A 15,597-nucleotide genomic window follows, 5' to 3' on the forward strand; every position below is an offset into this window, starting at 1 on the left:
ATCTCAAGAACAAGAAGTGGAAGAAAAAACATCGCAATTTCCAATTTTTGGTTTTGGATGTGGTCCACCGTTTGTGTTATACAAAGTGGGCCCCTAACTTATCGATAAAATGCGTTATACAAAGTGGGCCCCTAACTTATCGATAAAATGATAAAGATGCATTTTTGCTCACCACGATAAATTATCGTTTATACTCATCATACACCTTATCATTCAATATGTGTCCCTTCAACTAACTATGATTAATTTTTTTCAAAATTAGAAAAGGACATTTATTAGTAAAGTTAACCATAATTAGTTAAAAAGACACATATCGGATGCTAAGGTGTATGATGAGCATACACCATAATTAAAATGGTGAGCAAAAATACTCCGAAAAGATAAACGAAAATAAAGCACTAACAAGAAGGTAGGACCCACAAAGTCGCTAATGAGTAAAGATAAATAAACTTTTCAGTATATCAGAAACACAACCTATTACACCAAAAGTTATAATATAAGTAATTGAATTATTTTTTAAAGTTTACAGTCACTACCCACAAAGTCGCTAATGAGTAAAGATAAATAAACTTTTTAGTGTATCAGAAACATAATCTATTGCAGCAAACGTTAAAATATAAGTAACTGAATTATTTTTTAAAGTTTACAGCGTTCTTGCCACCAAAAGGTAAGACTTCTGCTCATAAAAAATAAAAACTGCCTCAGAATCGCTGCCTACAGACATGCTAGTCTTGATGGATGTCCCTCCACGCTCTCCCTCCTCTTCCCCGCTCTCTCTCTGCTTTTTTTTTTTTAGTCCTCAAGTAGAATCTCCAAAACTATAGAGAAGAGCTGTCGTTTTCTTTTGGATTAGTCAAATCTTGTACCAAACCAAAACGGTCCACTTTCAAACGAGCCCCCTATTTATGTCCTTCTTCTTCCTCGCCATTTAGGTTTCATACACTCCACAAGTTTCAAACTTTGAATTCGAATCAGTCGGCTTCTGAATTTTTGCCTTCTGGGTAGTTCTACTTTCAGCTCCAGAAGAACTTGCACTGGAAAAAGTTACCAGGTTAGATATTGCTTTCAAAAACTTACCCAATTGGAATTTTTGTTACTGTGTTCAAGAGACAGAAGAAAGGTAAGAACTTTCAGCTGAGATAATGCCCAACTGCTCAAGTGTACTGTAATTTTTTATCATTTGCAAAATTACCTTCTGTAACAGAGAAAAGGGTGATGAATTTGACAAAGTTTGATGCTTTTTAGGATCGGTAGGCCACTATTTCTATCTTATTTTCATATTCTTTTGTGTTCCAGATTACCCATTTGAATTTTGAAAAAAAATAGCCTGAAAACCCAGAATTATCTCAGCAATCAAAGAGAGGGAGCTGAAATTTGACAGCTAAATGAGCTTTAAAGTGTTGTGAAATGTTTAGTATATTGTTGTGATTTTCTTGTCTGAAATGGTTGATGAGATGAGGCAAAGCACTAAGCTTTTATGTTGTTGAATTTCTTATTCCCATTATACTTTTTATCTCTGGTAGGACTATTCTCTAATTAAAATAGTTGATTGGGGTATTTTATTAATTAATTGTTTAAGGAGAGGCTCCTCTCTTTCTTGCAAAGACACAAACCAGGTGATTTTATTTGAGTCTAAAATTTTTAAAGTTGGAATGGAGTTTTCATTGGTGCATAACCTAACTCTTCCTCCCTCCCTCCTTCCCTCTCTCTCTCTCTCAGAGTTTCTTTCTCTTTGGAAGGATTTGGTTTACTTAATTTTCGATATTTGGTGGGTTTCGGGGGCTGAGTTGTGCATTTACCACACTGTAACTTCAAATGTTCTTATCTTGATTGTTTGCAGCATAAGGATATCTTGGATCGCTTTCGAAGTTTATGCTCGTGGGAACGATGCCTACCTCTACAATGCCCATCCCACGGGTAGCATCTAATTTTGATGAGGTTTCTATGCATCAGAGCTTGCTCTTCTCTGATAGTCTCAAGGTACTCCTCTTTTGCTTAAGTATTACTGTTTTAGTTGGTTCTTAGTTTTGCAAGTTGAGTGAAATGAAATTGTATGGGCTTTTATTATCTTCCCGAAATACTTTTTGGTTTTCCGTATACCTCAATTATAAATATCAGAATTCGGGAGATGTTAGCCTGTTATAGTGCAAAAATCCCTTGCAACTGAAGTTGTGTGATTTTCTTTGTGCATTGCATTATTTTTTCAGGATTTGAAGAATTTGAGAAGACAATTGTACTCCGCAGCAGAGTACTTTGAACTGTCATACACAAATGATGACCAGAAACAAATGTGAGTTGTTCGGGTTCCTTGCAGTCAGGGTTTTGTAATGCTAATTCTTTCCATCCTTAATATTTTTTTTTTAAATTAAACAAAAATCCTTTTGTTGTGCAGAGTGGTAGAAACATTGAAAGATTATGCCATTAAGGCTCTCGTGAATACGGTGGATCATTTGGGTTCTGTTACATATAAGGTTAACGATCTCTTTGATGAAAAGGTGGATGAAGTTTCTGGCACAGAATTTCGGGTATCTTGCATTGAACAGGTAAGGTAACGGTTGAAATAATGAATTTGTCAACATCTGGTAGACATTTATGATTCAGGTCTAATTTTAGAAAGAAATCTTGAACAAGCTTGGTCTGATATGTGTTTCTGTTTGAAATGATCAGTGGAAAATGCCTTTTGGGTTCTGTGGTATAAGATAATGAGTCTACTACGTAGGTTCGTAGCTCAGTTTTCAAAAGTTTTACATGATAATCGTCTGTCAGGAAAACAATTTTTTCGCATCACCTTTTTAAACCATTGTTCCGTAGGTTGATTTGATGGAATTCTGGTGCTACAGAAAGAGTAGTCATTCCTTTTAGGAAAGCCTAAGTCGACTCTTTTCAATTCAATCCGTTAATTTCTAGCTATATTTTTCAGTCCCAATACTCTTTTATGTTTCTTTTAGAGGATAAGGACATGTCAAGAATACATCGATCATGAGGGTCTTTCTCAACAGTCGTCGATTATAGATACTCCTAAATACCACAAGCGGTACATCTTTCCAGGCAAGTACACACCCATCCTCTCAATTTACTTTTGCAAACTATACAACACATTTTGTATGACTAATTTTTTTTTTTTTGGAAATACGGAGATATAAATGAACAAAAATTCTCACAACTCAAAATCACTTTCAGTTAGTGAGACCATGCACGGAGGCAGCAGAACTAAATCCAAATACCAAGGATGCAACCTAGATGATGAAGACGAATGGCATCAATTTCGGAATGGTAGGATGCTCTATCTCCCAATCTCCCATCTTGTTTCAGTGCGTGTGACTAAGCATGAGTTTAACATATTCTGGTTCTTGTTATAATCTGATTCAATTCCTAAAGCTGTTCGCGCTACAATTAGAGAAACCCCACCATGTACAGTCAGGTAAATATTACTGCCGTATCTTTGCTTGAACCAAGTTGGTGACCCAATTTCCTTTCTCATTAACGATAGTCATGTTTTATGCAGCAAAGGGCGTTCTCCGTCTCCTTCTCCACAACCTCCCCAGCGATGTGGAGTTTTTTCTTTTACCTCTACCATGCCTAAAAAAGAATCAGGTGAGTATGAATTTTAGAAATTGCGATATTGACACCGTTGTAGTGAATTGGATATTAGTAATCTGATTTTTATGATGTTCACTATCAAATCAGACAAGCGAACAGTTTCACCTCATCGATTTCCACTTTTACGGTCTGGATCTCTTGCAAGTAGGCCAACGACCCCAAACAAAAGTCGGTCAACTACCCCGAACTCAAGTAGGCCGACAACTCCAAATCCTGCTAATGCCAGACGACGGGTGAGTCTAAGACTAGAACTACTTTTACAATGTTTACCGAGTGTCCGTTCTTCTGAAATTACGGTTCCCTTTGTTGTGATAATCGTTAACTGAGATGTTTATGTATATACAGCACCCTTCGGAGCCTCGGAAGTCAGCTTCAATGCGATTACCTGCTGAAAGAGATAATGGCAGGGAGGTTGAACAATACACCAGCAAAAGTAAACGGCTACTCAAGGCCTTGCTTAGCCGGCGAAAGTCGAAGAAAGATGACATGTTATACACGTACTTGGATGAATACTAGATATTGAGAACGGACATTGGAAGCAGAAAATTGCCGCTTCCAGCTTTCGCATTCGTTTGATTACCTTTTCCTTTCCATAGAGCAATGTACGTTTTCAAATTTATAGACAGTATGGTGTATATATCAATATTACTTCCCATTTCAGAAGTTTGCTTGGCAAGAGACTTCTCAAAGCTATTATGTCGAGAGGAAATACATTGTCGTTCGATTGCGCCTTCGAAAAGCGCCAAATCTGTGCGAAACTTCATAATCAATCATAAATTATGGGGTTCAGTAGCATAATGCATTCAATGGAGGGATTGTACATCCAACGACACATAAATCGCGTTTAAATGCTTTGTACAGCATATTGCTGAATGCTATAGGTCGTATGCCAAGTAATCAAACTACAATTCATGCTTTGAATAATTGTGTTACAAACCCTTTCATTGAAAAACTAGCAAAGCTAACTGCTCACAGTTCCAATCCATTTCCAAATTCTTCAATTGTTTTCGTGGCGAGTGTCAACGCATCTAACAAAGCACTGTATGATGCTCGAAGAAATCTCGCCTCAACAGCCTCGAAGTGCCTGTACATAAGAATAAAAACCACCACGGGTTCAGCAGATTTTTCTTGTAGCAGATTTACTGAGTATAATAAAAGTTCAGAAAATTAATTTTATCGAACGGAAATGCTTACACGGAAAGCTTGCAGTTGGAAACTGACATCTGCCTTTTCACCTTGTCTGGTTGCAACTGCAGTAACATATGGAATCAGATACGAAAACAATCAAACCGATATGAAGTTATGAACTGAGCAAAACATAGTTTTAACATATGAAGCATCACCTCCTTATCAACAGCTAATGTTGCATAGACAATGGAAGCACTTTCCTCGGACTCAAAATCTACCTCCAAGTCACTGCACATAGAATTTCATTTTCTTAATGACAATGTTTCTACTGTGCGGGCTAAAGAATTCACAGAGGCAGATAGATTCCAACAACAAGAACAACAACAAAGCCTTTTCCTACTAAGTGGGGTTGGCTATATGAATCCTAGAACGCCATTGCACTTGGTTCTGTGTCACGTCTTCCGTTAGATCCAAGTACTCTAAGTCTTTTCTTAGAGTCTCTTCCAAAGTCTTCCTAGGTCTTCCCCTGCCCCTTCGGCCCTGAACCTCTGTCCCATAATTGCATCTTCTAACCGGAGCGTCAGTAAGCCTTCATTTCACACGTCCAAACCACCGTAACCAATTTTCTCTCATCTTTCCTTCAATTTCGGCTACTCCTACTTTACCTCAGATATCCTCATTCCTAATCTTATCATTTCTCGTGTGCCCACACATCCAACGAAGCATTTTCATCTCCGATACACCCATTTTGTGCAGTTGAATCCATGATCTCTGCTTCCCAGAGAAACAGCCCTCGTAAAACGTTTACCAGGCTACCCAACTGTACGTACTCCCGTAGTCCTTGATGCATAGTTTTCCCCTTGCAGTTTTTCAATTCAAGTTGTTCCAAAAAAATATCTAAAGTAATCTCAAAATCCATGCACAACGTTTTTAAACAAGGTTCGCCTCAGCATATTTAGATCTAGCTACCTCACCAACAGCTCTAGAACTACTCCCTAACATAGCTTAAAACCTCATCAGCTACTATGAATAGCTCCAACCAAAATTGGAAAAACTAACACTGAAGTGAAATATCGAAATATAGCAGCAATTCAACTTTTACAAAAAAATTTGAGATGTATTTCACACTCTGAATGATGAACATCGGTTATTGCACGTATTGTATATTGCAACGAACAAGATGAGTTTGGTTTTAACACGAAAGAGTAAGCTACAGCACATACACACAAGATTAAGACAACAACAATGGGGAGCACACAGTAGAGAAATCCAATGGAGTGGAAATACCATAAAACCAACCATATAAGCTACACAAACATTAACCCAGAAGCAAAATTATCAAAAAGATACTAGGAACTCGAAAATCAGAGACTATAAACTGCAATTGGTTCAAACAGATTCTCAAGAAAGCAAATTCATGAGGAATATACATAGAGATAAGAGCGTTTTACAAATCGAAACAAACCCATATCAAAAAATCAACTGAAGATCTTTAATTTTCGGTTCCTGAGGGGTTGAGAGAGGAAAATAATCAAACCCAGAAAAAATCCAGGTGAAACTGTTGACTTTAATTACAAAAGTAAAGAGATTTCAACGGAAAAACATGGAGAGAAAAATAGATATCGGTATATAAGAGAGGAAGGAGAGAGAGAGAGAGAGACCAGCTAAACTCCCACTGGGTTTGGGCATCTGCCATTGTCGTGCCAGAAGGTGCTGCAGCCATGGTTCTGTGGAGCTGAGAAGTTGGAGACGATGAGCAGGGCGTCTCGCTGGGGTTTATTGGGTTCTAGTCTTCTAGACCAACTAAACGCTGCGTTTCCGGAAAAACAAAACGAAACGACGTAGTAGAGGAGGGTTTCGTTCTTAGTTTTAAACTGACGGAAGTACCCCTACTTCTAGTGGTGGGAGAAAGGTACAGAAACTGGGTTTTTGGGGTTTTAGACGCGAAAGGCATATATTGCGTATATTCCAGCGGTATATCAGCCATGCCACTATCCAATAAACTCCCGTTTCTTGAGAGATGGCATATTATTCAGCACAACAATAGCATCTCTCTCTCTCTCTCCCTCTCCTGAAACCTACCTTCCTTTCACTCATTTTTTGACACCTTCTTCTCATCCAAGCAAACAACAAAATTTTCTCAGATGCATGCAAGGGCCAGGTACGTTATCTTTCTCATCTATAACGTCATCATTTGGTTTAACGACATTCAGTATTCAATTTGTAAGAGGTCTTAAATTCAAATTTATGAACAACGGTTATTGATTCTAAAGACATATGTATCTCGGGTAAGATGATATGTTTGTTTGAGGTAAATTAACCGGCATTTGATGCTGCTGCATGTATATCCTATGAATATTTTTGCTGTTATACGTATACAATGTAAGATTTTGATAAACATAACTATTATTTCAATAGTGACTGTATGAGTTAAGTTGATAGAGTTTTGTAACGATAGGTTATATGAAACATTCAAAATAATAATGTGGAGGATTTATTGTGGATAATTATGAGTTATTTAGAGATCTATTGTATTCCTAAGAGGTGGATATGAAGAGGCCGCAATCGGAGCGAACCACTTCAGGGACAGGAGAGGTATCCGGAGCAACCGGGCGACGAGGATCACAACTGCAGATGGCCCTGCTTTCCAAATTCACGCTTAAAGATGTGCTAAATCCCATTGAAAGCATAAGCATACAGTTTTGTGAGAGTAGAAGACTATCTTTATTTATGGTCATCATGTCTTCTTCGTTCTCAGGTACGTGTCTATTATTATTGGCTCTAGTTAATTGTGATTCTATATGTTAGTTGATAATTCAATTTCCCAAATTACCCTTTTCATGAGTATAACTTGTGTGAAACAAATTCATCGTCACGCACTATTCTAGTTTGAAAACAAATGTCATACATGTAAGCTTTTCTTACATACAATGATACAAAGGTTTTGAGTTAATACTATAATTGCTTGTTAAAACTCCTTTACATTCATTCAGTTTTGAAGTCCTAAGGTATTTTCGTCTCTTAATTTTCTTTTGATTTATTCAATCCTAAAGTCGTAAGACTAGAAAAAGAAGCAGGAGTGCAAAGATAAAAGAAGGGGAGTGCGAAGATCTCTTCCCTTTTATTTTCTTCAAATTACGAAAAAAAATTGAACAGTTGAAATTATATAGTAACAGTCGAAACAATCTGTAAAGACTAGTTTGTCTCCGGTATAAATGGATAAAATTATTATCTTCATATGTTGCAAGTGAATTGAGGATTGAGATCTGCCTAAATATTGGCCCTTGTGATCTCTCTCCGTTCCTGCCTCCGATTGCAACATGTCTGTATAAAATGCCTCATTTCTTGTTAATAAATCCCGGTTTCCGGGTTTCCGGGAAGAACACATCACACAGCTTTCACCAACGCCGATATAATGAAAAATCAATGAACCCCAGTTGAACAAAACGTGGGGGGTTCTTCACGATCAGCAGCAGCTTATGTGATGGCATGTCCAACTCTTGCTGGTTTTATAGTTCTGAAGGCTCTCCTTGCATTCTCAAATGCCAATGTAAAGAGGCCAAAGAGGTATAAGAGGAAAAGATGTAGCTTTTCGAATACACTGCACATGAACGATACACTTCTCCCTTCTCCGGAACTAGTTCTGATAAGCGAAATTCTTGTAACTATCCACCCTGCAAAAGACACTATATATTAGCACATAATCACGGATGATATTGACATCTATACAGCAGGCAGGCTGCCATTTGGTCCATGGTCTTATACACAATAGAGAAGGAACATTTCGTTTTGGTTAAATTTGCTAACCTGAACTTTTTTCAGGCAAATTTGTCCAATCGTGTGGCTCGGTCTTTGCTTCCGTTGCCTTGATCAGCTCCATAAGAGCTTTGTTTACCTGATATATGGTACAAATTAACATAAGATTTCCTTTCCACCGCCAAGCATCATTGAATCTTATAACGGATGTTTCCATAAAATCTCATAACTAACGACAAGCAAAATATACCTCTTCAGTCCTCTCGTGACTCACTAGATGCCCTCCGGGAAGATCTACCATTCTAGCAACAGGATGCAGCTTCTCTGCCAGTCTCCTTGCGTAATATATTTGAGCAATGACATCATGCCTGTCAATTTAATGAATGTCAAGATGGTTCTTTGAAGAAATGTGATGTAATGAGATGGAAAATCAAAACTGACAAATTTCACACAGAAACTTGATTTTCAGAGATGATTTGTTTGAGAGACGGAAATGTACACATGAACCGGTGCCCTTCTGTAGGCACACAAATTCCATTCCTACTATATACAACAAGGAAAAAATAGGACATCTGAGATGCACTGCATGGTATGTTGACTGCACCTGCCATGGATGACTGAAACAAGAAATCCTGCTGAGCGGATCAATTCAATCTCCATTCGCGTCATTTTATGCGTCCAGCATGCATTTATTTGGCCCTCAAAACCATGGTTAGACTGCATCCCGGTTGCTGATATACCTTTTACATATTCCTGGAGATAAGTTCCAGATCAGAGCATGGATGTTGTACTACAAATTGTATCAAAGCTCAACCATTGCTGGCAATAATGAAACGAAAATCAAAGTAATTCAATAAGTAGTTCCTTTCGGATTTCTTACTTGATATAAAATTTCCCTTCTGGTTTTGGATCCGACATGTTCCTCAAGATATCCCTGCACATTAACACAGTGAAAGTGTGAGAGAGTTGTTCTTCTTTACACCATTCCTAGCTGGTTTTTCTTTCACTGATTGTTGATGTTGAGTTAAGAGAAAGCAAAACGACAGATCGAGAGCACTGATAACCTTCGAGTAGTGAGTGTCCAAGTCTACAGCCGCCCTTTGCTCAGGAGTCTTTGCCCTTAAAAAACGGACAGCAATGGATATTGTTTGTCGGTCAAGCTGAAAAATATTGAACATATCAGTGACAACCAACTTCAACTGTAAACTGAAGTACAGTTTCTAGTTCATGGGGAGCGAGAACAACGTTAAAGGTAAATTTGATACAACGATGACAAGTTATGTACAAAGCTACAAACCCTTGGTAAACATTCGAAACCTCCTCCGGTCACATTAAGCAAAGCCAACGACAGAATTCTACTGGGCACCATTGCTGCTAATTTGCAAGCTATCATAGCTCCTGTCGTGGTAGTAAAATTCAAGTAAGAGTCTAACACTAAAGAATTCGAATTTAAATCCAAATAAACTTAACAAAACATTTGTAATTCAGTCAGTGCCAAAAGCATAGTATTAACTTAAACTACTGAATTTCAACGAGCCTCGGTGAAAAGAAAGTACTAACTCACCCATCGAATGCCCGAAGACATGGCATTCTCTCCAGCCCAAGTGATCCATCAATGCAATTGCATCCTTTGCCATTGTTCTTGTTCTGCAACAAAAAGAAAAATAGACATCATCAGCTCAGCTCTCGATTCCCATATTTTCGGGAAATACACGTAAGTAAGACGTTTTGCAAATCTTCAATAAAAATCGAACTTTTGCAGACGTGGGCTAGAGCAGTGTGCTCCATCCTCAGCGTCCTAATTTGAATCTCCCCTTCGTAGTTTACATAAATTTGATGTACTTATCCTATCGTTTGTCCCAAAAAACAAAAAAATCAAACTTTTTCACTAAATTGAGCTTAACAAACACCAAATGAGCAGTAAGAGCATCTCCGATGGAGAGATGAAAAAAATCATGTTTAGATCCCATTTTACACTTCCGGAAGATGTAAATGGGTGTTCTACTCCAATAAAACTGATGTCAATTTGAGATTCCAATTAACTTTCTCTTTTTGATTGGCGGGATCCACCACCAAAGATGTAAAAGAATATATATTTTTATTTTTATTTACATTTTTTGGCCAAAATTTATATTTCATCTTTCAATTGAAGAATTTTCCGGCCAACAAAAAGTGCAAAATACACATTTGAAAACATTTTTCTGCTAAAAGTTGGCATCGGACGACGCAAAATGCTTTGAAATTAGCTGGAGCTGAAAAAAATTTGACTTTTTCAATGAGTGATGAAAACTCACGTATATTCTGATTTTTTGGTGGGGATGGAGCTCCGACCCATGCCCCGGTTATCGAAGGCGCACACCTCGATGCCACCGCCGCTAAAACCAGCCTCATTGTCGGAGCAATCGGCGGCTGCCGCCCTCTGGTCATCATTGGGGATAACGGACCCCGTCAGGCCCTGTATCTGTGGGCCCCACGAGTCGTGCGTCCCCGCCAATCCTGTCCATCCATTGCAAAATCCATCAACAACCCAGAAATTTCCGGCCAGAAACCAGTTCGTAAAAAATAAAATAAAAAATAAAATCCGATCAGAAAAAGAAAGAGAAAAAAATTGAAAATCTTCGAGATGAGCGACCTATGATGAGGAGGACCTTGGTAGGTCCGCGGCCGTACGTTCTGTAGAAGATTTTGATTCCGGGGTTGAGCTTGGCGTCCGCCGCGGCATTCTGCGGCGACGCGACCTCGCAAAACGGCATCGTAATGGGGACGGAAGAGCAAGATAGAATTTGAGAGAGAGAGAGAGAGAGAGAGAGAGAGGAGCAGTCTGCGTTGTGTTCAGCTAGCTTGGTGGATGTGGCCGCGTCCTCATAGGATGCGGTTGGCGGGAACACGTGGCGGATAATCAGCGGTTGTTTCGGTGTGGGGGAGAATACTTCGCTGTGCCGAATCGGGTCAAATTCAACAATCTCACCCAATCAGAAGAGAATAGGAAGCATCTAGCATGTAATGTAATAGTTCATTTAATTTAGAAAATTTTAACGAAAAACTCCCGGCATTGTTTATTTTAACGAAAAATTATATTTTTATACTAAAAAGTCAATCATAGTACTATTCATTTTACCTTTTATTTTGTTACTTTCGTTAAAACTCAAAAATTTCAAACCATTTTCATTAATTTTTCCTTTAATTTATGCTTAATTACACATATGCCCCTAAAACTCAATTCGAGTCTCATTAAACTCTTTAAACTCGATCAATAAGGAGTGAAGTGAGAAGCAATTTGAGTTTATTAAGAAGTTAGGCGGCACATTTCGAGTTTTAAGAAATTTAACGAGACTTGAATTGAGTTTCAAAGACTTAAGTATAACTAATCTAATTAATTAATTGTTATATATATTTTTTTTGGCACATGGGCATTGTTCACATTTTTTTGGTATAATGACAACGTTAGTGGATTAGAAAATTAATTGTTAGAGAAAAATATTAGTGCGGTTCAAATTTGCAAAGTATAATTATCAGTTATGAGCTTAGGTCCAATTGTGACTTGAATTGACTTGTCAACGAATTGTATAATTAAATTATTACTTTTTTGGCCACGTATGATTAATTGTTACTGTAAAGAACAATTCGTGGGGTTCGTTGTCACTTTCTTTTGACAATTGTGTTCGTCTTTTTTATGGGATTGTTTAATCCGTCGATCGTGTAATTAAACCCTAAAAATAAAAAGGTCAAGGATCAAAAGTAATTAGCCAAATTGTCAAACACACATATTCTAGAAGTTTGACTCTCCTTAATTCAGGTATTAAATGTACGCTTTGGTGGAGGTAAATTTTGCTAATGATCTGGGCAGGTGGTGGCAGTCCGAAGAAGCGTCTGTGAGGATCTTTGAAGACCACATAATGGTATAGAGAAGATCACAATGACGGTTGATTGTGCAGATGCTAGGCAACAGAAGTTTCGAACTAAGAAGAAAATATAATTTTAGACGAAAAGGAACACATGGAAGACAACATGGCTCTGCTATTCTTGGACCTTGGTTTTAATGAAGAAGAAAAACTTTCTCTCCATTTTTCATGTGACCGACACCACATTTTTCTTTTTTTTTTCTTTTTTTTTTTAATTATTGTTCAATCAAATTGTGTCACCTAACATTTTAATTAATAAAGGAATAATATATAACTCTTTTTTATACCATATGTTTGACATCATTATTTCTTTCAAAATTCATTATAAATTCATAAGACATCTGAAAAATATTTCGTAAAGTATTACGAACTCAGAAACACTTAAAAATTTCATCTTATAACATCAAATTCACTAAAATACTAAAGCAAAAATTTGTATGTTATATGTTAAATAACCTAATTAAAATAATATACCCATATTATCAAATACAAGTATAATTTTTTTATTTTTTTTAATAAGCACTTATTTATTTGATATATAATAAATTTCTTAAACCTGCTTAAGCTCCATCTAAGCGTAAATGGGTAGGTTCCAGACCACTGCCTAATTAGTGCCTAACATATCTTGATTAGCACCGTCTGATGGTAGAATACTAAATATGGCACTGTCGGTCTAGATCGAGCTCCACTTCCGTAGAGCAAAGGAACAGTGTTTGGCTTGTCTGTTTGTTTTGAATGGGTGTCCTTTTTGGATAACAAGTGGTTGGATTGAATGGAAAATCATGGCAGGTTAAAAAGTAGTTGATTCAATGTTGGATAGTCGGTTTGAGCGTCCGATAGCGATAAGGTCGGCTGTCGTCCATCGTTCCTGTCCAAAAAAATAATATCCCACATTTATCATGTGGAAAGGAAGATTTGGTGGTTAGTGGTTACGTGTGCGTATATTACATGCTTAAATTATGGATAATTAAATGTTATGTACAAAAAAAACATGTTCTTATACTTACAAACAGGACCTTGGATGTAAGGGAGAATGTTTTTATCAAACAATGAACTCAGCTACAAGTTCCTTACTGTATTTACAAGATTATCAAATCTAAAAACAAATTGAATCGTCCTTAAGACATTTCGTACATGAGCCTCTTCAAACAAAATTTATTGTCATCCAATAAAGGAAAACCATGGGCCATTTTCTTCTCCGATATGAGTTTTGCTCACGTCCCGAATGAATTCAAGGACGTATTCAAAAAAAAAATTTAATCATCAATAGGAATGGTTGACCCATATCAATTAATTTTTAGAATATATACTCATACAAATTACTATTTCTTTCTACCATACCATCTAACATTGTTATTGTAGTGTATAAAATTGTATTGTAATGCGGGTTAATTTAATATAGATTAATATAGATCAACCTACAATAGTATCATCATATTCTTTTTCTATACTTACAAGACTCAAACTAGTAGTACAACTACAAGTAAAACCAAAACAAACATCAAGTCAATTATATTCAGTGTTGTAACTTTTAACTGGAAATCTAAGCACTCGGTGGTCGTGGGCATAGCAACATTGGCTAGAGCCTAGAGGCTATGCACCTTAATTCGAGTCCCCCTACCGCAATTTAGATTAGTTTAAAGTAGAATATCGCTCCTAAAAATTAGGAATCTAAAATCAAACCAGATTATATAATTGAATAATCTACGATAATTTAGTACACACACTGAAGACCTAATCAAAATTGACATATGCCAAGTTAGTTCATGCTATATATATTCTGTTACTGTAAGTGGAAATTGGTCTCAGATTCATACAGAAACGTCAATTTTTTTATAAAAAAGATGGAAAATTTACACCAAACCCAACTCAAATCACTCCATAAAATTTAAAAAAATCAAATGGAAACTAGAAAACCCCATTCAAAGAACACAGATTGAGCAATAAAGCATTGAACTTTCATCTGAAAATTTTGAAAACAAAGAGAAAACTACCTTAAAAAGGAGATGGGAATACTGGGTTTGACATACGTTTTCTGAGATCCGGAAAAGAAGATGCAGACGACAGAGAGACCTCCTCTTCCTCCTTTCTTGCCTCCTACATCACCGTCGCTTGCTTGCTAGCTATAATATTGCAAGTCGGTAATATCCGTTTACAACTTAAAGGGTATACATATCCAAAAATATCAAAGTCTGAAACTTAGTGCGAATTCATTTGAATGGAGTAGTACGTTGTACTGAAGTGGGTTGTACCGCGATGTGGAGAATGTACCAGGTCCTAATTTTGGTGGGAAATTACATGTTCGTTGCCTCGTTGGTGGGAAATTGACTTAGTTATCGTCATTGAGAGTAGTGTGCTTGCCCATTATATTTAGACTGATTCTCGCTTCCCGTAGATTAGAATATGGTTAGATCAACTAATTAAGCGTAATGTAGTCACTCCTCCCAGTCGAATTCAAATCGCCCTTCTCATAAATATGATTAGTTGTTCTTTCAAAAATAGGACTCTCCATGAACTCCGCCACCTCTTATTTTTAACACGATATTTTATAATATTTGCATAAAAATTGATGAAGAGTCTCACTTCCTATTGTAACTCACTATCAACACCCAAATTATTAAGAAATTTTTAGTTGTGATAGAAATACGAATAGTACATCATGTGTTTTTACGTAAGTGGTGGAAAATTTTAATTTTTAAGTTATTAACTTTTTAACACACATATCTCACCATTTATATGGTGACACGTGATGTACCACCTTGTGTAACGATTATACTAAAAAAATCTCTCCAAATTATTGTTGTCTGACTTCATGAACGATGCCCGCCGGAACTATCGGTGCCAAACAAATTAAAGTTTAGATTATAAAGATTACTGAACGAATTAATCGAAGTGCAGACAATCTTCTCTGCAAAGGGAAAAGTCGTTTTTCCTCCCTAGTTTGTCCAAGTAGAATACAATTTTTTTCAAGGTGATCGTTACTGATGAAATTGAGGTTCCACCATAAAACCAATTGGCAATATGGGGAGTAGCCCAAGACCATATAAGCACATAGCAAACCTTGTCCCTCACCGATGTGGGACAACTCTCAACACGCCCCCGCATGTGCGGCGGATTTTCAAGCCTACACGTGGACAACAACTAGATGACGTGGAGCGCGTGTGGCCGTTTGGCTTCACACGAGAACAACCCGCTCTGATACCATGATGAA

General features: G+C 37.1%; 3 protein-coding genes and 2 long non-coding RNA genes across 5 annotated transcripts; 2 read left to right on the forward strand and 3 right to left on the reverse strand.

Moving 5' to 3' along the window:
* The first annotated feature begins 695 nt into the window (after nucleotides 1-695).
* On the forward strand, nucleotides 696-4,263 carry LOC137734117 (protein ABIL2-like). Its single transcript, XM_068473403.2, has 10 exons — nucleotides 696-1,051; nucleotides 1,841-1,980; nucleotides 2,208-2,290; nucleotides 2,393-2,543; nucleotides 2,949-3,048; nucleotides 3,181-3,273; nucleotides 3,379-3,421; nucleotides 3,506-3,594; nucleotides 3,688-3,833; nucleotides 3,946-4,263. The coding sequence occupies exons 2-10, from the start codon at nucleotides 1,873-1,875 to the stop codon at nucleotides 4,114-4,116; spliced, it is 984 nt and encodes a 327-aa protein (XP_068329504.2). The 5' UTR covers nucleotides 696-1,051; nucleotides 1,841-1,872; the 3' UTR covers nucleotides 4,117-4,263.
* Nucleotides 4,264-4,349: 86 nt separating this feature from the next.
* On the reverse strand, nucleotides 4,350-6,531 carry LOC137734116 (uncharacterized). Its single transcript, XM_068473402.2, has 4 exons — nucleotides 6,390-6,531; nucleotides 4,944-5,016; nucleotides 4,795-4,850; nucleotides 4,350-4,684 (listed from the first exon to the last, which is right to left on the reverse strand). Exons 1-4 carry the CDS (start codon nucleotides 6,449-6,451, stop codon nucleotides 4,570-4,572), a joined length of 306 nt encoding a protein of 101 aa, XP_068329503.2. The 5' UTR covers nucleotides 6,452-6,531; the 3' UTR covers nucleotides 4,350-4,569.
* Nucleotides 6,532-6,757: 226 nt separating this feature from the next.
* LOC148696042 (uncharacterized) lies at nucleotides 6,758-7,702 on the forward strand. The gene is made up of 2 exons (XR_015964258.1): nucleotides 6,758-6,889; nucleotides 7,271-7,702. It is a non-coding gene; the product is annotated as an uncharacterized LOC148696042 (long non-coding RNA).
* A 114-nt stretch (nucleotides 7,703-7,816) lies between these two features.
* On the reverse strand, nucleotides 7,817-11,331 carry LOC137734115 (uncharacterized). Its single transcript, XM_068473401.2, has 10 exons — nucleotides 11,117-11,331; nucleotides 10,779-10,980; nucleotides 10,049-10,131; nucleotides 9,782-9,882; nucleotides 9,549-9,644; nucleotides 9,365-9,418; nucleotides 9,089-9,237; nucleotides 8,735-8,852; nucleotides 8,536-8,623; nucleotides 7,817-8,402 (listed from the first exon to the last, which is right to left on the reverse strand). The coding sequence occupies exons 1-10, from the start codon at nucleotides 11,235-11,237 to the stop codon at nucleotides 8,206-8,208; spliced, it is 1,209 nt and encodes a 402-aa protein (XP_068329502.2). The 5' UTR covers nucleotides 11,238-11,331; the 3' UTR covers nucleotides 7,817-8,205.
* Nucleotides 11,332-12,764: 1,433 nt separating this feature from the next.
* On the reverse strand, nucleotides 12,765-14,660 carry LOC148696043 (uncharacterized). Its single transcript, XR_015964259.1, has 2 exons — nucleotides 14,381-14,660; nucleotides 12,765-13,254 (listed from the first exon to the last, which is right to left on the reverse strand). It is a non-coding gene; the product is annotated as an uncharacterized LOC148696043 (long non-coding RNA).
* Nucleotides 14,661-15,597: the final 937 nt, after the last annotated feature.

The sequence above is a fragment of the Pyrus communis genome, chromosome 7 (assembly GCF_041283825.1).
Source record: "Pyrus communis isolate YQ-2024b chromosome 7, ASM4128382v1, whole genome shotgun sequence".
Lineage (NCBI taxonomy): Eukaryota > Viridiplantae > Streptophyta > Magnoliopsida > Rosales > Rosaceae > Pyrus > Pyrus communis.

What these genes read in the sequence shown, in the direction of transcription:
- LOC137734117 (XM_068473403.2), top strand. Translation starts at nt 1,873, where the DNA reads ATGCTCGTGGGAACGATGCCTACCTCTACAATGCCCATCCCACGGGTA. An exon ending in ACCCCACCATGTACAGTCAG is followed by an intron (nt 3,422 to 3,505) that starts GTAAATATTACT and finishes TGTTTTATGCAG; the next exon opens with CAAAGGGCGTTCTCCGTCTC. An exon ending in CTGCTAATGCCAGACGACGG is followed by an intron (nt 3,834 to 3,945) that starts GTGAGTCTAAGA and finishes ATGTATATACAG; the next exon opens with CACCCTTCGGAGCCTCGGAA.
- LOC137734115 (XM_068473401.2), bottom strand. Translation starts at nt 11,237, where the DNA reads ATGCCGTTTTGCGAGGTCGCGTCGCCGCAGAATGCCGCGGCGGACGCC. An exon ending in TGGACACTCACTACTCGAAG is followed by an intron (nt 9,419 to 9,548) that starts GTTATCAGTGCT and finishes GTTAATGTGCAG; the next exon opens with GGATATCTTGAGGAACATGT. An exon ending in TTTGCCTGAAAAAAGTTCAG is followed by an intron (nt 8,403 to 8,535) that starts GTTAGCAAATTT and finishes TGTCTTTTGCAG; the next exon opens with GGTGGATAGTTACAAGAATT.
- LOC137734116 (XM_068473402.2), bottom strand. Translation starts at nt 6,451, where the DNA reads ATGGCTGCAGCACCTTCTGGCACGACAATGGCAGATGCCCAAACCCAG. An exon ending in ACCCAGTGGGAGTTTAGCTG is followed by an intron (nt 5,017 to 6,389) that starts GTCTCTCTCTCT and finishes TTCTATGTGCAG; the next exon opens with TGACTTGGAGGTAGATTTTG. An exon ending in TCCAACTGCAAGCTTTCCGT is followed by an intron (nt 4,685 to 4,794) that starts GTAAGCATTTCC and finishes TCTTATGTACAG; the next exon opens with GCACTTCGAGGCTGTTGAGG.